The 27,564-nt window shown below is 39.2% G+C and overlaps 1 protein-coding gene across 1 annotated transcript in view; it reads left to right on the forward strand.

Annotated features, from left to right (window-relative positions):
* The first annotated feature begins 1,623 nt into the window (after nt 1-1,623).
* The window catches only part of AGPAT5 (1-acylglycerol-3-phosphate O-acyltransferase 5), a 54,512-nt gene continuing 28,571 nt past the window's right edge, over nt 1,624-27,564 (forward strand). Inside the window, exons 1-4 of the mRNA XM_066547296.1 lie at nt 1,624-2,056; nt 16,761-16,830; nt 17,039-17,154; nt 22,351-22,440. Of these exons, the coding sequence (XP_066403393.1) occupies nt 1,838-2,056; nt 16,761-16,830; nt 17,039-17,154; nt 22,351-22,440 (495 nt within the window). The 5' untranslated portion in view covers nt 1,624-1,837. The remainder of the gene's footprint in view (nt 2,057-16,760; nt 16,831-17,038; nt 17,155-22,350; nt 22,441-27,564) is intronic.

Raw genomic sequence — 27,564 nt, forward strand, 5'->3', positions numbered from 1 at the left:
GCCCTAAATTGGGTGATTTTTCTTCTTCCACCTGAAAGTAAAATGCCCAGAGAGCATTTTGGTTAAAGGAGGTGTTATTGGGGCCTACGCTTTCGAAGGACTAGAAATGACAAGTTATAGCAAATATCAGAACATTCTTCTTATTTTCCTCTGACGTCTATAATGTGAAAGACCAGTATTGAAATTCCCGTGGCACAATTCAGAGGGATCTGTAATAAAAAGCAACTATGAATCAAGAAAAGCAAGGACTTGGTGGCAGTGTCCCAGATCTCATCACTGTGGTATATTTGTTTTTCGAACGGAAAAGTTTGAGTTTCATTCAGTTGTAGACATTACAACCCTATATTACAACATCATACTGATGTAATTACACTAGTAAATCAAGCCCTAAGCCCAAGTACATGGACTCTGTACCTTTTATGTAACTAAAATGGTGTCTATATGTCAGATAATATATACTTCACAAAGAGAGAAAATACATTAAAGGAACCTGTAGAAAATATCCAGTTAAGAAACGCAGAAACAAAGTGTGTGAACATGGGCATGTGTGTGTGGTATGGGATGGTAAAAGATTAAGAGTGCTGAAAAAGCATAAAGTGGAAGGAGAAAATAAAATTCAAACAGTAACAAAAAAGGAAAACTTGTAATGTAAAATACACCAAGGAAAATACAGGCCATCTTTGTAATATGGTGAAAAACATACAAAGGAATAAAAATGAAACATTCTAAAACTGGTAAAGACATGTCTTTTTATACCTAAGACTAATGAACTGAAGGATGCCATTTTCAATGCACACTAAAAACCAACTAGCAGGAGGTCAACAACAGCAAAGGACAAAGCCTGTCCCAGTTAAAACCTGGCAAAGGAAGCAGATCTTAGCAGAACGTATTGCACACCCACTTCTTTCAAAACAGTGAGAGCTCCACAAGCTTCAGGATATAACTTATTTTTTAGAGACAAGGAATAAACACTTCACTACATCCTAGAGCTCAATGAGCAATTTCTTCTGGGAAGGTTATTCGACTGTTTTCTGCAAGACCTCTTGCATTTTCTTCAAAAGCAGATGGTGCCTCTGGCTTCTGCTGCCAACAGGGTATTGGGGGGCAGAGACCGAGGGTGAGAGAAGCGAGGCGAGGTAGGCAGCTGCCTGCTAGTGCGAGGCACGTGAAATGCCTCCTAAACCCTGAGCATCGCTGCGCCTGGAGCTGGCAAAGGGAGAGCTGCGCTTTACTGCTCCACTTTGGACTCACAGGCCGAAAGTGCGAGGGTGGGGAGGGGGCGGGGGACGGCCAGGAAAAAGGACTAAATTTTCTTCGAACCTATGCTAAGATATAATTAATACAAACTAAGCTCATCAGTTATAAACACGTGTGTCTCGTTTTGCACGGAGCCGAGCAGCCCGGCCCCCACTACTGCCGGTTCTGGATGGGGAGCGATAGGGATGCGGCCGGGAGGGGTGGGGGGGACGTGGACAGAGCCGGTGCCCCAGGCCGGGGGCTGCTCTCAGGGCCAGTCCCGGGCCCGGCCCGGCGCCAGCTCGGCCCCTCCCGCCCGCCCGGAAGCGCCGGGGCCGGGGCCGCCTTCCTGCAGCGCGGCTCCGCCTCCGCCGGGCAAGATGGTGGCGGCAGCGGCGCTGCGGGAGCCGTGAGCCGGTGTCCTCTCACGCCGCGTTCTCTCCCCGTCCCTCCCGGCCGCGGTCGCCGCCGCTGCTGCTGCTTCGCGGCCGCCTGGCGGGTGTGCCCGGCGCGGCGGGCGATGCGGGCGGCGGGGCTGCGGGGCTGTGTGTGAGCGCGCCGCCCATGTGGGTGTCCCGGTGAGGCCGGGGGCAGCGGGAAGATGCTGCTGTCGCTGGTGCTGCACACCTACTCCATGCGCTACGTGCTGCCCGCCGCCGTCATGATGGGCACGGCGCCCACCTACATGCTGGCCTGGGGCGCCTGGCGCTTGCTCTCCGCCGTGCTGCCCGCCCGCTTCTACCGCGAGGTGGATGACCGGCTGTACACCATCTACCAGAGCATGGTTCTCTTCTTCTTCGAGAACTACACGGGCGTGCAGGTGAGCCGGCTGGGCTGGGCCGGGCAGGGCAGGGGGGCTCCGGCGGTGGTGCCGGCTCCGGACTCGTCCCCCGGGCCGGCCGCCGTGGGGCCCGCGGGCAGGTGCGGCCGTGGCCTGGGCCCGGCACCGCAGAGGATCCGCCTCGTTCCGCAGCCGCCGCTGCTCCTCTGGTGATGCTTTTCACGGAGTGTTGGTGTTGTGTTCGTTTTGCAGGTCGGGAAACGGAAGAGATGCGACACCGGTCGTGCTCTATCAGCACTTGAATGGCAGCCGCCTTTGCACACTTTGAACCCCTGTGGCCTGTGCTGCACATCTGTAGCATTAAATTGGCAGCAGATGAGAAAGCTGCCATCAGCTATAATTGTACATAATACACGTACGAGTTTTTAATAAATAGATTACTTAATCTTTTCTTTATTACAGATTTTTAGTTTTTGTGCAGTCTGCCTCATGTCACTCTTTGGCCCTTAAATTTTGGATCAGTCATGGATTGTGATTATTCAGGATCTCGGTTTCAGGTTAATAAGTTGAAATTGGAGGCCTCTCTTGTATGATCAGACGGGTATTTGCATTCAGGTGATAATACCTCACAAAGTGCTCAGTGTTTGAGAGGTTACGTATTTGTCTGTAATTTGGAAAGTAGGCAAGGAGACTTTTAATTGTGCATGTTAAAAATAATAAATGACAGGTGCTTCCTGTGTCTAAACGTGACCTTCAAAATATTTTTAATATCCAGAAGGCTGTTTGAGGATAGAGTCAGCTTTAGGTGCTTGAGAGCAAAGAATAGCAATATATGCTGACAGGTGACAGAGCTCGTACAAATGAGGTCTTCTCATATTCATGGCTGAGGCCTTTTTCCACTCTGTAATGAAGCATTTCTTTCAGAATCAGGCTGGATCTCCCCTAGTTTCCACTCTTGAGTGCAGTTGTAGGCCTTGCTTTCATAATGACTCTTGGGAAACCCACTAAGCCAGCTAAAGATACAAGAGTTGCAGTTTGACATCAGAGTAATAGAACAGATACAAAACTGAGCAAGATCTTCTTTTGGTGGTAGTTTTTGATTCAGCTTGTAATTTATGTAGCTTTGCCTTACCTCTTGTCCAAATAAGCTAACTTGTGTTGTGTTTGATATACTAAAAAAAAAACAAAAAGGAAGAAGGAGCAGTAGTTCACAGGTACTTATAGTTTTAGCTGCCTTCTCTTTTATGTAGTGTCTCTAGTGCAGATACTTTAATGTGTAGTAACACACTTTGGTCATTAAGTGCTGAAAGTAGTAGTATAGAAGTTTAACTTGATCTATTCTAAGAATGAGAGCCAAAAATTAGTGTATAAATTGTAATGAAAAAGCTACTCAAGCTGCCTACAACTGCTGTGCAGACAGTACCAAACACTTAGAGTTTTTAAAAAGAACTTTTATCCAAAAAATGCCTGTGACATTAAAGAAAGGAAAATGCTAACCAAAATAAACAGCAAGGCGGCCATCATCTGTTGGCCTCTGTTTCATTGCATTGATTAACTTCATACAAACAGAAAAATGGTGATGATCAATTATAAGCCACTAACAGGAGATCAATTAGGAGAATATTGAAATAGAGATGCTTTGTCACAGTAAGCAACAAATAATGATAAGAAACTGTGGAGGAGGAGGCATGTGTCATAGATAAATAAAATAGTAACCATGACTGGAAGGTAAATAAAAGCTTGGAAAATACAATACATGTGTAGAGAGGTAAGAGCTATAGATCCATGTGTCATTTAACTGGAAGATAGTCCCCACTTGTTTAAGGGAGAGAAACAGGGTGTCTTTTTAGACTACTCTAGTGAATGCTGCACGTGTTTTAACTTGAAACTCACAGTGGAAAGTTAACCATGTGCCTGAGTGTGTGAGATTGGGATGGTAACCTGAGACCTGCTGTGGATGGGCTGTCTTCAGGCATGAAATTAGATGCAGAAGTGTAGCATCATTAAACTTAATTCCAATAAACCAGCAAAAATAGTAGCTTCATAAAGACAGCTGTAGGGTTCCACCAACATTAAGGCACCATAAGAGCCATGGCAGGGAGGAATTCTGCATCTCTTTCAAGTCTATTAATTTACTCAATCGATTGAAGATTGTTGGGATGTTTATTTTTGTGCCTGAATAAATAGGAGACAACCTCATCCATCAGAATACTGGAACTTGTAGTCTCACTCAAGTCGTTAGGATTCTACAGATGCTTAAGTGACTTTTAGCACTATTGCTGCCTTACTGTATTTAAAATGTCTTTAATGTTATGTACTGTTTAGCATTCTTTGGTTTTACACTTAAGGTATTTGTGGTTTTTCAATACAAGAACATGCTGAACCAGTTGTGGATATTTGAAGTGTCTGATCTTAAAATAATTTTCCAAAATTCCCAGTAATGTGAGTGGGTATTAATAAGGTAGAGTTGGTTACAATCATAAACATGGATGACTATATTTTTATTCAAATACTATTGTGATATTTGTTTTCTATTTATTTATTTGTCAAGAGGTGATGTTTCTCTCTATCATTTGCTGTTAATCCATTAAGTATCTAAATCTGTCTCCCCCTAACAGCTGTATGCACAAGTGTATTTTTCTTCTTTTCTTTGTTCTTCTTGACTTGGATGTTCTTAACAAATTCTTTAAAAACAAAAACTGTAGTTCATGCTAGGAAGGCTTTTTATCTTTATAGCAAACTCCTCTGTTTTGAAATGTAACTAAGTAAGGTGATAAGCTGATCTGCATGATAGAAAATCTTGAAATATTAGTCTTTCTCTTTCTCTTAAGTATTTGCCTTGAGATATAAAATAATTCCAGAGCTACAACTGCTGTGAGCTCTGGATATTTTAGGTCCTAGAGAGTGGCTCATGAAGTAACTGTAAAAGTTTTTTACTTGGTAAGTAAAAAAGTATTTAGTTGTAAATACTTTCTCTTTTTAAATTTTTGTCAGACTCTTTTTTTCCATTGAAACAATTTTGTTTTACAAAGCCTGAAAGAACTCAAGCTTCCTTGGCATCAGTTTAGGTTTTCCAATAATATTAGAATTCATTAACGAATTGCCAAAAATAGTCCTTTTTGCTGACTGTCATGCAAGAGTTGGCAGTAGAAGACTGAAGAACCAGTACTGAGAGTACAGAAAGCAACAACAACATCCCAGTGCTGTGAGGTAAACTTGACAAAGCCAGTGTGACTATAAAGTGAAATCCTATAACACTGTGTAAATTTGTCAGTGCAATTACAGTTTAGTGGGCATCCATGAATTCTATTAAGCAGCTGTAAATATATTAAATTAATTAATCTGTGGCCTTGTGACAGTGCTCCTCAATAATCTCTAGGATTATATACTCAGAGTAATGAAATGTGTAGAAGGGGTATTGGAAAGTGGCACAGAGAGAACGTCCCTGCTTTGGCCCTGTGTTACCTCTCGCCTATCTTGCCATAAGAGGCGGCAGGTGCCCTGGTACTGTTTTCTAGGAGGAATATTGTATAAAGTGAAAAAGATTCTATGTAAAGAGAGGCTCAGAGAGCAAAGGATGTTAATTTTTTCAGTGATGGGTTAGAGCAGTCCCTGGTACAAGCAGGTAGAATTCATGCACTTCGGAGGACTTCCATCTGCGGGTGCCAATAGTTGGTTTGGCCCCAGGTTTCTGAATCATCAAGGAGCTGATGAACTGTGGTTTTGTTACTACTTTTCTCTTTACTGTGTCAGGGAAGTCTGGTCTCTTCCATTTCAAACAGGCTATAAACAGTTGAATCTTGCCATAGAATGTGAAAACCAGGATGGCTGCAAATATGTGTGTGATTAGAATGGTTGAAGGGCTGAAAGGACTGGTAATTCAATATGATAAATGCTCTCATCTCTCTCTGACCCTGAGCGTCTTATCCCAGTTGCTGTCAGGGTGATGAAATTAATGCCTATTGTGATTGTGCACATGTTTCAGATCAGATGAGGACTAAATGTTCTTCAACTTTTTTTGTTGTAATTGTGTTTGATATTTTGTACCGAATGCTGGTGAAGAAATAATAAAGAAATCATCACTCAGACTGCTTCCTAAAGGATCATTTTCATCTGAAAGGTTTTGACAATTGAATGAAATCCATAATTGAATTAATGCTCAAGGATTTTGTTCAGCACTTGTATCTGCTGTGTTCTCTACCCCCACTTCCTGATGAATAGAATTTTTTGGAAGCGGTGTTTTTATTAAAGACATTATGAAATTCTGGGTTTTGTTGTCTTTACAGGACTCTGGAAGGGCTGTAAGAATCAGATAATACCTCGGTGTTGTTTACTAGAGCTAAACAATTATTTTTTAAAATACAAGAGATGCTTGTTCAACAGTGTGAAGTGCTTCCTGGATTGATATTGAAGCTTGGACTTGCTGTGTCTCAGTAGGGTTGAAAACTACTTAGGTTTAGAGCAAAGTAAAACTTTGTGGAGCAAATGTACTGCAGAACTCTTGACAATACTTTCCAGTGGAGTAGAACCTGGGATCTTTTTCATACCTTGGCTTCCTAGGAAATGTGTGGGGAGAGCGTGGTGTCTGAGATTTGGAGGATGCTTAGCCTTGGAGCTGTTGACCAATTTGCAATGCAAGTGAGTGTCTGTGCCCATCTCTGTTCCCAGGTCAGCAACCTTCCCAGACAAGATAATCTTTACTTACTTCTTGCTTTTCCTATTGAAGCTGTTCAGCTGTCCAACAGGTAATTCTTGAGGGCCCAAGGTGGAAGTGGGAAGGCAAGAGGCAGTGCAAGTTTGACAGCCAAGTTGCAGCATACAAGGAGGTGCTTTGGTTGCTGTTGGTGGGGTAGTTTGTCATCTCTTAGGAACCTGGTTCTTCCCTCTCTGAGCTGGGGGAAGTATCATAACCAGGCTTCAGCATGGCAGGGTGAAGGTTTGGTTTCTGACTGCTTCCTGTCAGTAGATGTGAGTGATAGGGTTTGGCTTCTCTTTAGATGAGAACCCATTTCCCAGGCAAGTGGCATAACCAGAAAGTCCAAAGGAAACAGAACTTTTCACCCTTCTTCAGTTGTGTTTGGAAGGAAAGTGCTGGCAGTTGCATTTTGGCATGAGCCTGGGTATATGAGCCTGCTCTTGAGTTTCCTGAGCTCTCCTGCCTGTGCTCAGGAGTGGGAGGATTCTGGAATGGTGTGGGAGCTGAGCAGGAATGTGCAGAGCTGCCATCAAGGCAAACCTCTAAGCTCAGGTTGGAGCTAAGTAGCCTCTGAGGGCTCAAGCTTTCCTGGTTCATGTAGCTTGTGGCAGTAACCCCAGTTAGTACCTGCTTACATTGCTGCTTTGTGAAACTGTTAGTTCTTGTGAGGTGTGTTGAGAGGTTAAAATAATCATGCTTGTAACTTAATTGTGATGGTGGAAATAATGAAGTAAAGGTCTTGGGGAAGTGATAGAAATGTGGGGACTGGTGCAATGCAAAGACTGAAAAGAAACTAGGAGAAGGTAGGGAAGCGTATCATGTTTGTGTGATAAACTTTTGAAAGAAGCCCAGTGAAATTTTTCTGCTGTGATGAAATTTTTCTGGCTCCATTAAGAAGGTTTACCCTGCTTCATTCCATTAGAGATTTCAGTGCACAGCTGTTTCCAGGCATATATGTCTTTTGTAGTACACAGCTAAGTTCTCTGTGTTATTAGAACAGAAATTAAGTGATACCTGCTAAGCCTGAGGGATGCAGCTCTCAAATTGAGATGCATGCCTAATTTTAGACTCTTACGTTCATCTGTGGTATGAGGTAGCAAAAATAGATTAGGTGTGTTAACTTTGTGCTCTTTCTGTTTTAGATATTGCAAACCAAATATTTGCATATATCTTCATTTTTATTCTCTGCCTTTGACTGTAGATCTGAAGGTGAAAGCGGTGTCCTTCAGGACTCTTGTTCAACAATATACCATTGAGAGTTCCAGTCTGTTGCAGATCTGGCTTTGGGGCAATCTGGAAAGAATTTGGGATGGAGAGGTTCTGCATTCAGTGCTGGTCCTGATCATCCTCCACTTACTGCCTGATATATGAAAAATAAAATAAATAAAAACTGAGGTCTAGTTAGCATTTTTAGAAATCAAGTATCAGCTACCTGAACCAAAACTGCTGTTTGGGTTCATAAACTAGTAGCTTTGTGTGGAGATTTGCCTAGCATATGTTTCATAAATGGCAAGTCACAACTGAATCTGAATTTTATATCAGCCTTATCTGTCTCAGTCCACAATTTAAAAAATGCGTGTTTACATTTTTAAGTTAGCTGCATGTACTTATGAAAATATTAGAAAGTATGTGTCAGGTAGGAAAAGCTAAGGAGTCAAAGAGCAAGTTTGAGTGCTCTTACAAATTCTGATTCCAAGTATTTGACCAGTAAGTTTTGCAATCTTATAGTTTGGTTTTAAAAATTTCTATTTAAATATACTTTATTTTTAATATCTTAATATTTTTGGTATGTGGATTTTTCATTAAATTTGTCCTGACTTAGCATAATTTGTTACATTTGAAAATAAAAGTGATATTTATTGATTTTTTTTAGCCAGCATTAGTTTTATACACTCTACTCTTTTTGTGTTTAGCTGTGTTCTGGTAGATGCTCTGCTGTGGAGTTTTACAGTGCTCTTCCATGCCCTTTTCTTCTGCTTACATAATATGTCCAGATACTTTATGTAAGGATGATTGTTAATTTAGATGTTTTTTCTCCTGGTACTCTACCATCAGACACTGTTCTTGCTAACAGAAGATTCTGTTCATAGTTAAACATTTGTGTGCACTTATTTCAAACTTTTTGCCATAGGCTTGCAGGTGGGGTATTCTTTTTTTCAGTCTTAGTTGTGTTAGATAAAGTAGGCTCAGATGTCAGGGATTTTGACATTACAGTTATGAGGAAGAATATCTTCTCAGGGGAAAAACACTCTTTAATCTCTCTTCTATCAGTTTGAATCCTATGAAGGGATTTGTATAAAATGCCAGGGAAATTATTTTCTTTTGTTCATTTCTTTTCTGTCATATACTACTTGTCATCTTCTCTGTTACAACTACATCTTCTGTGGGAGTAGGAAATAGCATTTGTGCTAGTTTGATTTTTTAAATGTAAAATAAACTATGCATTATTTGGTCAAATTTTGTTTTTTAGTTCGTGACTAGATATTAAAATAATATTAGTTTGGACTGCTTTGAAGCTGTTTTGTGGTAGTTGAAATAATTTTACCTGGTGAATTTATGGCTTGACTCAAAGAGTTACTTTGTTCCATTTCATAGGGCTGCATGGGAGTCTGGGGGCACGCATGTTTCTTTTTGAGTAAGCAAACAGTACATAGTTCCGAGCAAGCTGCAGGTGAACTGGCTCCTTCACATGCTGTGGTGGTGAGCAGATAGATGAGAGTGATTTTAATGTGGGGATTTTTGAGGCTGGTCAGTTTACTGGGCTCAATTCTGGAGGCAGAATTGTTGCAGGTATCTCCCTACTCATTCTTATGCTGTGCAGTGATTCCTTTGCCTTACTGTGAAAGTTCAGAGTGCCTAAATTCTAAATACCTACTGAGGATGTGTGGAGAAGCTTTCAGAAATCCTATTCCACAATCACAAGCAGAGACCAGAGAGGTTTCATAATCATCCTCATTCGTTCAACTCACCGAGTGCTTCCCAGCAGCTTTCGGTCTCTACTTGCTACAAACACTTGTAACAATATTATAAGTAGAGGTGCAAACAACTCCTCCGTGGAATCCAATGCATTTAAAAGCCAAGTTCCTGTTACAAAGAGCTATGGCTGGAGGAAACACTGCAAACTGCCACAAGGTTTCCTGCTCTTGTGTGGTGGGCAAAGGGTATTTCCCGAGTGAGCTTAAATGGATGTTACATATTTTCCACTACAGAAGTGTAACAAAGTAAACAATGGCTACATTTGCTGTGGGTCACTTTTGCCCTTCTTTTAAGGAAATTACTGAAATGTGCATGAAGAAGTGTCCAGAGATGCAAAAGGCTTATAAAGGAGACTTTCTCTTATTGAAACAGGTGCAATACTTACTGCCACTCTTGTAGTAGAAGACATGTTCAGGTTTTATATAATACCAAAATGCCAAATGTTCAGAAAAATACTCCTGTTGAAATTTTGTCATATAAATAATTGCCTTTCAAATATGTCTGAAGTATAGGCAGTTATTATTTTTAAAATTTCATTACTGCTGATTTATGATGAAAGTTAGGTACTCTTAATTTTGATTTTTCCCCGGTGGTCACTGATTGTAATGGTGGATTTGTGCCATTGAACTGTACTGTAACCAAAAGCAAGTAACTTGGAGAAAGATCTGTAAATTATTTGGGCACTGAAAATAGGATTTTTTTCAGACTTTGGATATCAGAATCTTAAAATCCTGGCAAATCTTGGGGGTTATCCTGTTATCAAGACTGGAACATTTAAGATATACAGATGCTTTTTAAAAATTTTGTTAAGGATTCATCAGAGAACTAAGGAGTACAGGGGACAATTATCTTTATTTCAGCTCATAATCTGTAAAGCCTTTACAGTCAGCATCAGAACAAAGTGACTTTTATACATGTTTCTAGTACATGGAATGAAGTATAACCAACCACTCATAAAAGTTTGTCAATTAAAACCATAAGGCTAAAAGCTAGTATGAAAATAAGAATGTACAGGCTTCAAATTTAACATCTGATGGTATGATTTAGTCCTAATTAGTCTAAATAATTTGCTACTATAATTTTTTTACAAAAAGGAAATTAAATGACAGTAAGTGTATTTTCTAAAGATCTATGCTCTCTTGTTGAATCAAGTCACAAATGTATTTTTTAAAATTGAATTACATTACATATAGGAATCTTTTCAACATTCTCCACAGTTTAATCTCTTAGCAAGGTATTTTTCCCACTGAACCCCAGCAAAATACATAGCTGCAGAATGCTTGAATGAACTCTGCTTCAATAAAATGGATTGCTTTGTGATTTTATGGCTTGCTGCTGAGCTTGCTAGAGCTGTCTGAGCAGCAGACTTCAGACTTGTGCAATTCTGTGTTGAGTAGATGGCCCCTAAAGAGGTGATGACATGTAGCAATAGTATGATTGTTACCTTAAAGCTATGTGTCCTAAAGGTATTTTAGAAAATTTATAAAATTTTTTTTCAGATCTAGAGAAAATGCAACTAATAAGATCAAAGTCCTTCCTCTTCTATTCTTATTCCTTATGCTGTAGGGAAGTGAAATCTGTATCTGTTAAATGCAAATAAAAGTGCTTCTTTGTTTTCTATGAAGAAATATAAACATTTAAAATTCATATAGTAAGACAGCTGAAAACCTGAGAAATGTGTCAGCCCCAAGTACAGATTCCCTATCTGTATCCTGTCTTGAGCCTGCTTCTAGTCAAACAGGGTAAATAGATTCTCTGGTCTGAGGTGCTTTCTCTGGGAGCTCAAAGGACTTGAGACATGAGGCAGGTTTTTGATGCCCGCAGCAGGGCTGCAGAGGTCAGCTTGCACCGGGTGAGTGCTAGTTGTTTTGGTGGTTTGTCATGCAAGCTCCACCCTTTCACCAGAAAACTGTATCCAGAGTTTGTAACAAACAGATGAGAAATACGATTTAGGATACTATTTATTTTAGTAGACATGTTGTATAGTGCCCAGCTAACAGAGATGCTCTTTACCTGAAGAGCACACAGTCCCCATTATTAATCGTGAAGAAATAGTGAGGTGGAGAGAGGTGCATTTTGTGAGGATAGTACAGCTGAGTAGGAAGTCTGTGTGATCCTTTTTAAGTGTTGATGTCTTGACTTGTTCTCCAGAAGAGGGAAGGAATGCTCTTCCCCTGTTATCCTGCTTTTATCTCTCTCCCCAGTTTCAATTGCCTGTGCTTGAAGCTGATGTTTTTCCTGAACACAGTGCTCTGCTTTCACAAAGTACTCCAGTGAACGTAAGTGTTGTTGAAGTGACAGCAAAGATGGGAACATCATTCTTTAATTCCCATCTGGTATCTTTGAATAGAGAAGGGAGGAGGGTTAAGAAGTCTGAGGAACCAAGACTGAGTGTGCTGATGGACTGATAGACACCAGATGAGTTGGCCCAAGTTTTTACCAGCAATAACCAGTTGTATTGCCTTAATGCTGCTGAAGCAGAAGTCACACTATCAGAAGATCTGCTTGCAGATCAGCTTTTAACTGTTCCCATTATGAGCCACATCCAATTACAATATTAAGTTAATCTCTTTGCTAGGACTTTGATGTGATCACCAGTTGACCTGCAAGCAGATCTTCTGATAGTATGATTACTTTTACCTACAGTTATTTTTTCCATGGCAGTGTTTACTGAGCTGATAGGGCTAGGATGTGATTAAATGATCTATTTAAGTTTCTTTGGTATGTAAAGATTTCATAAGCAAGAAATAAAATTCTTAACTCTAAATTAGGAGTGTCCACTTTGTTTCAGTGAAAACATGTGCATATTATGGGTTATTCAGGTGTGGCTGCCATGCAGAACTCTTCCCTATTGCTACGTGAGCTACCACAATTAGCACAGCCATAGTTAAGTATGTTGCACTGGAAAAAGCAGTCTGGTAGGGAAGCTGAAACTGGTGTCACCAGAAGATCACCCAGGAGCTCCCATTTGCATGCCTAGATCAGCCTATCACTGAATTAGTACATTCTCCCAGCAGAACTACTTGTCATTTCCTGCTAATTCATCAAAGCTTCACCTGGACAGGACACCCTGAGGTGTGTCTTGTGGCTGCTGAGCCTGTGAACAGCTTGGTGTGTGGCATCCATGGAAGCTGGGTACCTGCCTTCCCACAGAAGGGATCTAATAGCATCCAGTTTCCTGTATTTGAGACCTCACTGTATTGAGTTTGACAGTGCTGCTGTGTAAACAGATGTGAAAGGCCCACATTAACATTAATTGTATTACCCATTATTGCAAACTGGACTGTTAAACAACCAAAACCTGGCTAAAAGCACACATTTCAGTGTTGTGTACACAAGTAATGTTTGCAGTGTTAGACTGTACATCTGCATTTTAAACATTTTGCCTCAAGTCTCTGCTTACTTTGGCTTGCTGTGTTGCTCTCCCTATTGACTTGTTTTCTTTGCTTGACTTCATTGTGCCTTTTTTTTAACAGCAGATTCTATTCTAAATGAACAGGTTCCTCACTTGCTTCATTGTGGCTGACAGGGCACTTTTCAGTTCATTAAGCTGATAGGTAGAATATATGTATACTGTAGTGTCTGGACAGCCATGCATGAAATATGTGAAACACTATACTAAAATTCAAATTGCCTCCCAAGCATGTCCTGCCTGTCCTGTGCTGCTTCCCTGGCACTGGCTGCAGGGGGCAAGACCAGCCCTGCCGATGCTCTGTGCATCCTGGGAGCAGCGCTGCTCCTCTGAGGAGGGCTGGGAGTCTTTAAGCCACTCTGATGTCTTCAGGTTACATCCAAAGGGGCTTGAATACAGCTGGGCAATGTGGACTCCTGTTTCTGCCCTGCTGTCCCAGGTGAGTCACTCAAGTGCTGCCTTAGAGCACAGGGCTGGAGGCACCAAGGTATGGGTTTGATCCCCATATGGGCATTCACTTAAGAGGTGGACTCAAGGATCCTTGTGGGTCCCTTCCAACTCAGAATATCCTGTGATTTTGTAATTCACTGTGGCCCCCAAACATCTGTGCCAGAAAAATGAGAAAGAGTTAGAGGCTGCACAGCCTCTACAGCTAGGAATTCTGCAAAGTTAGCTAAGAGAAACAGTAGGGAGTCCAAGGTTTTCTGGAGGCCATGAAGAAGAGTACTGTATTGTTTCCTTCTGCAGCTATAATATACATTAGATGCTCTGGTTTACCTAAACACATCAGATGGCCAGAAATTCAAGTCTTGTCCTGAGTAGGTTATTCTGCTTATATGCAGGCAGATTAATTCCTCAGACACCATCTCAAAGGGAAAAGGGCATTCTGTAGAATTCAAAGCTCTTAACTGTTACACTTCTGTTGTGTATGGTGAATATTTTCAGAAGCCTGATAAAGCAAAAATGCTTTGGTCTCAGAGGGAGAGCTGCGTGGGTGCCCACAGAGTAGGTGTCTCCTGGGACTGCCGGCTGGAAGCTGCCATTCTTAGCTACTTGTAGTAACAGTTGTAAGTTTGTATCTCAGTTCTTTAACTGAGAGTGTCTAAGGTGAATTGCTGTTTGCTGGCCTTTGATGAACTGTGTAAGCCTTCCCTGGAGATCTGTGAGATGGGCGGTGCTGAGGTGGATGATGCTGCAGATAAAGCTGGTGCATCCTCTTAGACTGAGCCATCTGAGCAAGCAACACAGAGCTTTCAGATTTTCTCATTCTTACATTTGCTTTGAAATTAAGCATCCAGTTTTTGTGTGTTTAATGAGAACTAATATAAATAAGACTTTTTTTTTTCTTTGTCAGTTCTGTACAACAGTTTGGCTGTGTGTTTTATCATGAGTTAAAGATTTTGGTCCATTACACGTAAACACATCTAACCCTTAGGGTAAGCCATAATGTTGTGCATAGAAGTTGTTTACAGGAACAGTGAGTGGGTGTTCCTCTGAGGTTAAAAAGTGAACTAGATCCAATCTTACTGAAATAAAAAATTACGTAGATTAACTGTTATATTTGGCGGACACCGGCATATGTATTTTTTTATGGGAATGATCCTTTATATTTGTTTTTACCCATGTGATAGTCCAAAGTGAGTGCTTTAAATTGTGGGTCTGATTGCACTGAGATTTTGACTTGGTACATTAAAGTGGAAATATTTACAAGTTGAAGTTATAAATTGTGTATTTCAAACCCTGTTTCTTGTGTGGGGCAGCTCTTGGGGTCAAGGGCAAGTTTTGTTTTCCTCTTGTTCTTAGTTTTTCTCTACATTTTAGAAAAGCTCAAATAACATTCAAGACCTTCTGGTTTAATGATTTGTTGTATTGGGCCTTCTCTCTTACTCTAAAATTCTCTTTGCCAGAAACTGCATAGTGGAGTCTTAACTTGAAATTAAAGAAAACAGAATTTATGGACATTGTGCATTACAGTGCTAGGAAAGCATACACTTGTAAAATGAAGTTTTAACTCTATAAGTAAGAGTAGGAAGATTTATTTCAGAGGAATTTGTGCACCTGAACTGTAAGGTCAACCCTTAGACAGCTACCTTGCTCTAAACTGTGAGTGGTACCTAGTGTCAGCAGTAAGGTTATAAATTCTGGTACTTCAATGAGAGGACTACTCCTATAGCAGAATCTTGTTCAAATTTCTCAGATACTGTTCAGAATATACTTGTCCACTGACTTGTTACAGATATTGTTCAGTTAGAATTTATTTGCATGCCTTTTCTTTTTCATTTTTGGAAAAAAATAATTCAAGTTATATCCTCTTTTACTCTATGTTGAATGATCTCTTGTTCACGTATTAACTGAATATCTCAGTTCACCAATATCTGGTTTTGGCCTTCAAAACAAAACTTGATCAACAGTGTGGTTGTATTTTCAAAGAAGAAACAGCAGAAATGTGAAACATACAGTGGTTTTGTGGGGTTTTTGCCTAAAGTTAACAATATGAGACATTAGCCATGCAGTATCACAGATTACCTGAGAGATGGACACAGTTCCCAGAGATGCTGGTAGAGACCTCCTGTAAGGATCAATATGAGACTTGGCATACTAAATTATACTGATTAAGAGATCAATGTTAGTTCTTCCTGATGAAATTCCAGTTTTGCCCAGACTAGGGAAGTGATGAAAATAAATGGGTAAACCTTCCATATAGCACTTAGCTTTTTTGGTAAATGGAATAATTTCAAAGTAGCATGTATGTCTGATACAGCCAACTTCTAGAGACAAGGAGTATGTCCATTGGCAGAACAATGGTGAAAGCCTACCTAGAATGTACTGGTTAGAAAAACTATGCTTCATTAAGTAATGAAAATGTTTATTAAAGGTAATTGAATAGCTGAATTGTTTCTTCAGTTCAGAATTTAAATTATTTTCAAATATAAAATGAGAAATTAATTAATTGAATGAACCCATTTTAAAAGGGTGACCAAGATTCTAGCATCAGAATCTTGTTTTGTAGTTATGCTCTCAGAAGATTATTTCACTTGAAGACCAGTGCCTTTCAGGGGTGAGACACTACAAGGTTGAAGTGTGTCTTTAATGTAGCAGAGGAAAAACATATTAAAAAAACTGCTATTTGGAAGCCATAGACTAATTTGAAGGCACCCCTTAACCTCATGGTTTTTTTGTTCACACTTCATGGTTAAAATAATGGCAAATGGTTGAGATTTTGTTCTTGATCTAATCCAGGAAAATTTACCATTTTAGGTTGAATGATAGCAGGTGTCTGGATAAAGCATGTCTTTTTCATTAGATCTATAAATTAAATGATTATTTTGTACATGTCTGTGATTCCTTATTAACTTCAATTATATTAATGTAGGGAGCTTGTGGCTGAAGGTCACATTCCATGGATCCAGTTCTGGGGCTATGGCACAAGAACAGAATAAGTTTCTTAAGCCATCATTAATTAATATTTATAGCTTTGTTGATATGACAGTTGTCTGGGTGGTGTACTGATGTAGTGATAGGGTGTTTGTCTGTTAATGATGCTAACTTGCTGACAGTTTTCATAGTAAAAAGCCTATTACTGCTTTGGATCTCATCACTGCCTAATGCAATGAAAGTAAATTATAAAGTAATACTGCATATTTTTTAATTTTTTTTAGGTAATTATCTACGGGGATTTGCCAAAAAATAAAGAAAATGTAATATATTTATCAAATCATCAGTGTACAGGTTTGTATTTCTTTTGCTTAACACTTTCATAGATTTTAAAAATCTGCTTGTCTGTTTACTGTGTCTCTTTCCAGGCTTGCCCTAACAAGCAAGAACTTCTAGTTCAGAAACCTTTAATGACATTTATACATACAACATGTACTTTTAGTTTCATCAGTGGCAATTAGGAGGTAATTTAGCTGATTGCTTTGGGCTTTTGTCGTTGCAGTTGATTGGATTATCGCGGACATGCTGGCGATCAGGCAGAACGCTCTCGGGCACGTCCGCTATGTCCTGAAGGATGGCTTAAAATGGCTTCCACTCTACGGGTGGTACTTTTCACAGGTGGGCCTTCACTCTTTCCTTGCTGTTTGTGAGTCAAACATGCGAGATGTACTTTCTCCCTGTTTTCCATGCATGCTGTGAAGGTGTGGTTCTGAGCTGGCATTCAATTATTTGAACATGAAAACAACTGGCTTCACTCAGAGTAGTTAGATGTGTATCTAAGTTGAGAAAGAGTTACTAAAAATTCAGTTTACTTTTCTAAATGAATACTTATAATAGAATTAAAACTGTGGAGTCTATTAGGAGTATTTCAGAATATTCTAAATATTTCAGAAAATTCTAAAACTTTGTTCTTTTTGCAATCTAAAACTCCAGTTTGTAGTCATGCTCTCAGAAGGTTAGCAGGTGTAAACAGACTCATTTTGCTGTGTATCATGCTACAAATTGGAAGGAAATTGGCATTACTGTTTGATGTACTTCTTTGTTTTTCAGTTGTTTGGGTTTTAGCACAATATAAAAGAGAGAAATTGGATTTTAGTGTAGTGTGGAGGAAAGGCAGATCCCACGTCCGTGAAAATGTTGATGGTTATTTTGGACTTCAATTATGCAAAAACCTGAGTCTAACAGTATTCCTACCTTTTTCTTTCTTCTCTTTCTGCATAATATTCCTTTTGTTCTTTCTAGTCTGAGAGCTCAACCTGATGTGAATCAATTTTATACAATTACTGAGAAACAGTGGGCCATGGTCACTGAGCAGCCAACATACTGAGTGGATATGATATTCAGTCTAAAATGGTGGAGAACAGTGTAGATGGCTTACTTCCCTAAAATCCTCTGTGAATCTGTCATGTCTGTTCTTTGCTTTTTCTGAAAGCAGAACTATTTCTATGTGAAACAAAATAAAATGTAGAGGTGGATGGGTTTGGAAGTACTGTCCTTTTTCTAGGTGAGCAGAAATGGCTTCATGATACTTATCTCAGGGTTTAGATGGGTGTTTAGTTAGAATATTTCTATTAGAATAGAAATGCCTAGAGTTTTGGGTAGTGGTTCCAAAGTGCTTATTCAATAAGATTTCTCTCCTTTGTCTTTTGCATTTTCTCTTCATGTGTTCTCTGAATATTAATCTGCTTTCTGTCCCTCACCCCATTGCCCAGGCAAAAAAATTAAGAAAAAAAACCAAACCAATCAAAACAAAACAACAAAACAAACAAACACACAAACAAAAACCCCAAATCCCAACCAAAACAAAACTAAACCCCCACATGCTTAGGAAAATATTTCTAATGGAATTAGACAGTTTGATTGAATTTACTGTCAGCCCTGTCCAAGAGGGCAAGAAGGTGGAGAATGTTGAGAAAAATATTATGTTGGATATGATTGCAACAACATATTAATTTGTAAAGGAGTGTTTGAAGACAACTACAGGTGTATGTCCAAATAGGAGGATTTACTCTTTCCCTCATCTTTGCAGCACATCCAATATCTTCAGCTTGATGGTTGAAAATCTTTGTTGTCTTTTGAATGAGCACTTTAGTGAGCAGGCTATAGATCTAGGCTGGAGCATGGGTGATTGCCATAGTTTCTGGTAAAATTGGTATGTTTAGAGAAGTGTATGCTGCAGAGAAAATGAGAAAACTGTTCGCAATTTCTTTTATTGGTAGGTCTGCTGTCCCTGTCCCCTTAATAACTACAAACTGTCAGACCCTGTCATACCTCACTAAGGGTATGCATAAGGAGAAAATTGAATTCTCAATTGTCTAATGCTTGCCCTTAATGCTTCTTTACATTTTTTGTCCACCAAAGTGACTGATCTGCTGCATGGAAATAGGCTTTGTCCTTGCCTTTACAGTGGTGGTGATTTAAGTCTGCTTTAATTGAAATACAAACAGGATATATATTCCATCCACTATCACTAGATTTCCGGAAATTATTTTTTTCAAGATTTTGGAAAATTACTTTTGCTACGTGGAATATCCAGTGTTCAGTTTCCTGAGCTGTATATTGACTGTTAAAAGGAGGTTCCTGTGGAAATTAATCTGAATGTTACCTACATTTTTAATCAAAACATGTATATATTAAATAAAATCTATTCAGATTTGGACTCCTCGGAAAATAAAACTTCTGCAAGATTTAGTGGGGAGTGATTATATATTCATTTATATATATATTTAAATCAGTGACACAATTGACAGGCAGTGGTGATGCATATATGGCTAAATGACTGAGACGGGATGCAGAAGGCCTGCAGTGCAAGCTAATAGGTATTTTTATTGTTTTTATCACACCAAACAGTGCAAAAACATAAAACACTTCCTGCCCTTCCTGTTGATGTTCTGTCAGTGATGTCACTTACACTCCACTAAAAGTTTCCAGAGCCACATAATTACGCCATGCTTACGGAATTCATATTCCCTTCCTCAGGTAAACATCCTGTTTGGAAATAAACGTGGTCTGGATGTCCAGGAGAGCAAAATTCAGGCACAAAGGAAGTATATTTGTAAACACAATCCATTGTTGACTGAGAGAGGGGCTTTTAAAGTACAGCGGAAAAAAATTATAACCTTAAAAACAGTACTTCCAGAAATCTGTTTTGAAGAGCGTTCATATATTTGATCTCTTACTGAAAAGGAAATGCAATACAAGTTGGGGAATTTGAGCTGTATACAATCACATAGCTAGCATTCTTTTTTGAGGCAGCTATCTAATAGCAAGGAAAGAAAAGAAACACTTAAATTAACCTATTATGTTCCAAGTCTGATTTATTAAGTACAATATTTTTCTTTTCCTAAAGCTGTCTTTATTATTTTTGGGTGGATCTGAATTAATTTTTTTGTCCCTATCATTTTCTACCAATTCATCCCATCACTCCTATTTGCTTATACTATCCAGTTCATTCCTATTTATCTTATATCCCTGATGAGGCTGGGATGTAATTTTGAAAAGTATTTTTGATACCCCACAGTTATCTTGACTTTCTATCATAGAGAGTATATCTTTATCTTTTCTGTTATCCAGCATCAGCTTGTGTACCCTTTTGGCTGTTCCCAAGTTTTAGCCACATATCCTGCCTCTCTTTAGCTTTGTACCCCTGAGCCATGGGGACCTGCCATGGTGGAGGAGCTGGAGTGAATGCAGGGAACGCTGATCTTGTGATACTTTGTCTGTTCTTATGTTACATGACTCTGTGCTCATTTACTTGAGAAGTGCAAATCTATTTCTGAGCATTAAAATGTCTGACATGCAGCACCAGATCTATCTTTGGTGTCATGGTGTATGTCCCTGACCAAAAAGTCCAATAGTAACTTCATTTGTCCAAGTTGACAAATCAAACAAGGAAAAGTTGGTTCAGTATTTTTCCAGTTTACTGCAACTGATTAGTAATTTGATGGTAAGGGAATGCCTGAATTCCAGGTTTCGCTCATTTATCAAGGCTTGACCTAGCTGAGCTCACAGAGAATGATGACCTACCTATTACATGGAAGTCTTATGTAGTAGATGAACTTTTTCCCATACTGAACTGAGTTTGCTCTTCCTGGAAGGGGTGATTGTGTTGGGTGTCAGAATACAGCTGGACTTAAGTCTGCTTCAGACTTCTGTTTCCCTTTAATAGTGTCAGATCTTGAAAACGGTCTTACATGTGGAGTGTGGAGATAACAAGGCTCTCTGTTTGCTACACAGCTGAAGAAACGTTTTTGTGTTCATGCTGCTTTCTGTCTGAAACTGTTAAACTGCTTGTGGGATGGTCCCAACACCATGCCACAGCCAAGCTCAGTGAGCTGGGGAATTCTGTTCATGGTTTTGGTCCCCTGCCAGTCACAGCAGCAGAGCTGAGTGTTAGAGCTGCCTACTTCACCTTGGGAGGGAACCACAGATGATAAAGTTAGGACAGAATATTTAGTATGCAGCTAATGTGTCATTGGCTTTCTGTTCCCTGTCACTACAGTCTTTGAAGAACAACTCAAAAGTCACATCCAACACCACTAGCTAAGCAGCCATCTCTCCACACCATGAAAAGCGAATGCTGAAAGCACTTTGCATGACCCCTTCTTCTGCCCTCCTCCTCCTAACCTTTCCAATTTTATTCCTGTCCATGCCAGGGGCACAGCTCGGCATACAGCCACCAGCCCTGATTCTACCATGTACTGTATCTTTTCATGAGATCAGGTATTTGAGTGAGGCTCAGCTCTTAGGAGTTTTAATCTTGCTGTCATCTTTCTGTTAAGAGCATGCAAAACCATAAATGAACAGAAGTTGTCTGACAAATCCCAATACTAATTGTCATGGTGAACAGAAAAGAGTATTACCAAGTTATGGAGTCAGTCAGAAAACCCATGAAAACAATGTACCTTAAACCTGAAATTCTGTTATTTGGAAGCTAATCATGTTTTTTCCAGACTTCATTGTATCAGTAGTTCATAGTTGGTGCATGTTTGTTTACATACTCTTTCTCTGTAGATAAAACAACGTGGTGGAAGAGGGAAATGATAGGGCAAATTTTTCTTTGTGTGTACTTTTACTGAAATTTTGTGATAAATTGTGTGCAACAAGTTATAAAATTAATCTCTTTCAGGACATAGTTTTACTTTTTATAATAATTTTCAGTAAAAATACTTCTACAAAATTCTTTGCTTTGTGAAGATTTTGGTTTACTTATTTAATTATTTTCTTGGTATATAACTTCTTTATTAAAAGTCTGGTTCTCTAGTAAAATGCATGGAGGTTTTCAAAAACTATGCTGGTTACTTTTGTGCTATTGATAAATTTTGAAGTATGTATGTAGAAGTATGATACATGCATTTCCAGTATTTGCATTAGTTACTATTTAAGAGAGGGCACATAGAATTGAAAGCATTGACCTGTAAGTACTTGCATGTGAGTAACTTCAGTTCTGTGATTTTCCCTTGATACACAAATGAAGCTGCATGTCAGCATTGCCAGGAATAAATACCCTGGGGTGACTTCTAATGCCATCTTCTAGTTAATCACTTAGCACCTTTAAACAAGACACTTCAAGTGTCTAATGCATTGGGGGAGGTTTATATCTGATTTTTATTTAAACGGATTTTGTGAGCTGAAGTATATGCAAATGTAAAATTAGTTTCACATGTTTTTGCGATAAGAGAAACTCTTGTAGGCAATTTGCAGCGTGAGTCATAAAGATGACTTGTCATTGTCTCTTGTTTGTTCTTCTGTCAGCTATTCTACTTTAAACTACTTAAATATTTAATGCTTTTCCCTTTTTTTTCTCTCTGATAGCATGGAGGAGTCTATGTAAAAAGAAGTGCCAAATTCAATGAGAAAGAAATGAGAGAGAAGTTGCGGGCCCAGATGAAAGCTGAGACTCCAGTAAGCTTATACCTTCCTTCTCATTTCTTTGACTTTTTTAATGGCAAAGGCTTGTTGGAGAAAAGAGCCATGCCCGATATCCACAAACTACTAAGATGGTAATCATGGATTTGTTTTCTTTCTGTGTTTTTACAGTTACTTTCTGTGATTAGAGTGATACCTCTAATTAAACTAAGGAAAGTTTGACTGGTTCTTTATGATTGACAGCAGCTTTGTGGTCCTCTCTGTAGAGGACAAGGGGGGGTCTGGACTTAGAACATGAACTATAGTACCTTCCTTGAGAAACCTTTATTTCAAAGGAGAAACCCTCTGTTTCAAAAGACAACATTTTGACTACTGTGTGCTTGTCAGAGACTGATACACTCGACTTCTAAAAGTCAAGAACCTTTCCTACCAAATGTTAATTAGTCATCACAATGATCAATCATTTTTAATGGCAGTGACATCTTAGAATTGAATAACTTTGTCTGCTATGCCTGGAGGAGGGAAAAAAAACCAAAACAAACTCTTGATAATTTTCTATTTGAAGAATGACTGTTACTGCCAAGTGACTTTTCTCATGACTCCCTGTATGGTTTGTGGCTCAGTGGTTAGAATCACTGTGCTTTGCTTCCATTACTTGCTGTGCATTAGACTTTTTTCTTCCTTTTTGGCCAAGCTAAAAGAAAACAACTAAGCAAACCTTGATATAGAACAGTGAAACTTCCACTTTATTTAAAATTGTGTTATTAGGACTTAGGCTCCCCATATTGTCAAAACTTTTATATCCTGAGACTTGGGTAAAAGGAGTTCATGGGCTGTTTTGACATTCATAATAGTATTTTTTTTTTCTTATGTGGAGATGGTGAGTTTATGTTTGTGCATGTGTCTCTGTTGAAAAAGTAAATTGACCTTGTGCTTACTGAGGGGCTTAAATGAGTAAAGTGTCCCTATTTCAGACAGTGCTCCAACTCATTTTGTCTTCAGTTAAGATTTAACATTATTTTTTTATGTTATAATTAAGAAAAGAAAGTTCCAATTGTTAGCATATAAGTTAGGCCAGAAATACATTACAACTAAACAGTATCTAATCAAAGATGTTCATGGATGGTCATGTTCAGTGGTGGCAACCTGCACCCTCATTAGCAGGGAGCGTTCTGGGATATAAAGAGGTTGTGTTGCCTCATTATTTGCCATATGTCAGTGGTAAAGATTCTGCTTGCTGTAAAACTTGGGGTGTAATGGAATAAACAAAGGCTGCTTGCAGGATGTATGAAACATGCTTGTTGTTATCCCCCTAAGCAATTTTTCCCCCTGCAGAGTGCTGGTTAAGTTCATTTTAGTTAGTCTGGATGAAATAAGCCAGCAAGGTGTTTTCCTTCATAGGCCCATGGCTTTCTTGCTAGCTAAAAAGACAGGTTCTGCTTGAGTCTGGCTTTCTGCCTTCCCTCTGCACCCCCTAAAAAGCAGGAGTTTGTTGTTATTATAAGGTTTACATTGTGGTAAGAGTATTAATTTGAAGTCTGTGTTGAATTAATCTTCTCTAGAAAAATGTGTATTTTTCTTTTAATACGATCTTGGGAAGATGTGCCTAGAAACTCTTCTGATTATGTCCTTGGAAACCTGTAAATGGTGTTCAGCCTCACTGCAGTGTGTCATTTTAGCACAGTTGGAATGTAAGGAGAGGTTTAAGCATAATGCTTTTCTTTAAAGATAAGAACTGATGTGGGTTCTGCTTTCCATGTGGTTAGTAAGTGAAATAAATCCAGAAGTCTTTGTGGAATCATCTTTCTTCTCCCTCCTGAGTTGTGTGTAGATTGAAAGCCTACTAACCTATCAAAGTTAATGCCTAGTAAATATGAGACCACTTGGGTATGCTTATTTTTTGCTGCTGTTTAGCTCTCTGGGAGTTTGGTGCTGTTGGAAATGAGCACAGAACCTGGGTCTGGATACCAGGCAGTTGTTGCCATTTGCCTCATATTATCAGGCATTGCGGTATAGAAGAGAAATAAGTATTGCAGAATTTAATTGTTTAAAATCTTTCAGTCAAATGTATAGGGAGTGACACTTAAATTTACAAAACCAAAGTTGTTAAAAGCCTGTTTACTGAGGCAAATGTTTGCATCTGCAGGGGTAAAAGACACAGACCATTGAGCTGTCATTTGAGGGAAGACTAAACTTCTTTTAGCCCACTTTATCTGAGAATTTAAATGTAGATGCTCTTAAATGGCCTTTAACCTACTTTATTACTGTGAGAAAAACATGATAACCTGTGTCCTTATTGCATTATTCATGCAGTTCTGAAACTGAGCATGACATTTACAAGCAACCATATTGCTTTTAAAATGAAGACATTTTGATCAAGTATGCCCTGAACTCATCAGCTTCATGCAAAAATAACTAATCTATGACTCTGGAATTTTCATGCACTATATGGTACAGCTCAGGGTGGACTTTCCTCACTGTAGTGGGCAGCTGGTGTAGCTTAATCATTCTGAGTGTACGTGGTGGAGTTCTTTCTTTAATGTGGTGCTAGAGATGAGCTGGCCTTTCAGCTGCTCAGGAAAGATTTATATACCAATAAAGAAGAGATGGACGGGAATCTGTGTTAAGGGTCACATTGTTATTTACAGTTTCTCTCCGCATACAATTTAAACAAAAGAATCCAGATGATTAATGTTCAGTCTGTCTGGAGCCATCCCTTTTCCCATTAAGAAATTGAAGATGTGTAGGAAAACAGAACCAGTCTTCTGTTCTCCTTAGCATAGCAAGTTCTTTACTGCTTCTCTGTGGACCTTTTTTTTATTATTTTAAAGGTATGACAAGTAAATTTGAGTTAAAACTGACGGACAAAGTAAGGCTCCCTCTTGGCCTCTTACATGCACAGTATAACTTGCTCAGTGCTCTGATATGCCTCCTTTTGTGTAGACAACAGTGGACTGCATGATTCTCCTTGCTCACCTTGTCTTGTGACTTGCACCCACCTGTCTGCTATAAACAGCCCCTTTTCCTGCCCTCAGCTCTGCAACTGGTCCACGCCTCTTCCCAGATGCAGCCCAGCAGTGTCAGACAGGCACAAAGCTGATAGCAGACTGAAACATTGTTGCACCCGTGTTTTCTTAGTGGGCATCTTGAACTAATATATTTTCTTAGTTGTTTCTGGAAGTCACTTTGCTTTTCAAACTCTCATTGAATTATATGCTTAAATGGTGCATTATTAGGATTTCTGTTGATAAAACTCACTCAAGATGTGATTGGGTTTAAAATTCCGTAAAATTTGACTGATTGCTAACAAATTGCAATCATATGTCTTGTGACTGAAAATGTCACTTCTATTTTTTTCATCATGCATCCAGAGTAGGAAATCTGCATTCTGAGATGTGGGATTTAACCCTGTACAACCAATATTTAGCTGATTACTATGTGTTTTGGTTTTGTCATTCATTCAGTCATAGAACAATCATTGTCATATGAAGAAATGCTAATCAAACAATAAAAACATAGAGGTTTAATTAATACAACTCTTATGAGGCTTAATGTAATAATTTTGTGATATGGTTACTAATTTGCAAATCCCTGACAACCGTATAAATCACGGATGTCCTTGCCTGCTTCTTCCACATCGCCTTTTGTATTTTGGTCCAATTATACCAGATAGGCTTTCTCATACCATATGCTTTTCAGTTACTGATCTGAGGGGTAGTGTTTCTCATCCAATTCACTAGAAGCATACTTTCTAGGCAGTGGTCTAAATGGATGCAGATATGAATCTGTTTAGCTGTCAGGATACAATAGCAGTAATAATAATACTAAAATTAAGCAAGTGCATTGTGTAAGACAATTTTGAATTTTGTAAATTAAAATATTTGTTTTCCCTTTTTCACATGAGAGCAGCAAAGTAAATGCAAGATACCTTTAGTCAGTAGTTACCACTTCTTCATGCCCTATGTTCTTCTACAGAGTAGCATCTACTCACTCCAGGACATTCTCCAAAGCCCTTTGCCACCTTTTCTTGCTGTATGTTTATGGTTGTTCTGTATTCCAGGGACTTGTGTGTCGCTTTGCTGCTTTCCTGTGCTTCACTCACACCAGCTCAATTTGTGGCACTCTGCTATCTCAGCTATCTCAGGGACTCCCTCAGCTGCCCTATCCCCTCTCTGGGAGCACGACCCCCTCTTAATGCCATTGCCATTTCTGTTTGCATGTGAGACTCTGACAGTGCTGGGGAAATGAAGCATTGCTGTTTGGGAGAATGCAGTTACCATCTCCCATTTATTGCATTTGTGGGTTGTGGCAAGTGCACGGACATTGCACTGGGGACTCTTCAGGCCCTGACTGGCAAAATGCAAAAGACTTGCATCTTTTTTGATTTTCTGGCTCCAACAAGAATCAGTAGGGTTCTACTAAATGAATCCTGATCCACTCCTTGAAACTTTCAAATTGATGAGAGATACCAAGTTTATTGACACCCACCCATTACACAGATGGAATTAAATGCATACCTGAGCATAGGCACCTATTGCTTGGGTTAAAATTGGTGTCTCAGTGAATCAGGGACTGTGGTAATCCAAAACTGTCTCTCTGCTGTTTTGAACATGAGCACTGTATTTTGCAGCAATAAAGTGTGTAACTTTCATGTAGCTAATTGCCCTAACTCAAAAATCTGTATTAAAAATAGCCTAAACTGCAGCTAGTGTTTCTAGGCAATTAAAATGTTCCTACAAGTTCTTATTTCAAGTTCAGGGGAGCTTATTTAGTTATTAAAATCTTAGAGATTTGTAGTTCTTACAGTGTTTGGAAATAGTGCTTAAGGATTTAACTTCTGCTGCCCATGGTGGGAGAAAAGCCAGTTGTACAAGTGGTTCTGGCACTGCAGGATATCTTTGTCTTGTGCAGGACTATATGTGAGTATAAGTAGGTCATCTATTTACATTCATGAGTTCTACTGTTAAAACAGTCCTAATGAGCTATATAGTAGGTTATTACATGCTGAATTTAATGCAAAGGCCAGTCCTCTGTCTTGTTGGTATGCTTTCAACTCAAGAGATATTCAGATTCTGGTCAACAAACCTGTTTGGCTGCTTGTGTTGTAGAAGTTTACTAATAAGTAAAATACAATTTCAGTCCCTGGTTTGTGTTACACAT

The sequence above is a fragment of the Molothrus aeneus genome, chromosome 3, assembly GCF_037042795.1.
Source record: "Molothrus aeneus isolate 106 chromosome 3, BPBGC_Maene_1.0, whole genome shotgun sequence".
NCBI lineage: Eukaryota > Metazoa > Chordata > Aves > Passeriformes > Icteridae > Molothrus > Molothrus aeneus.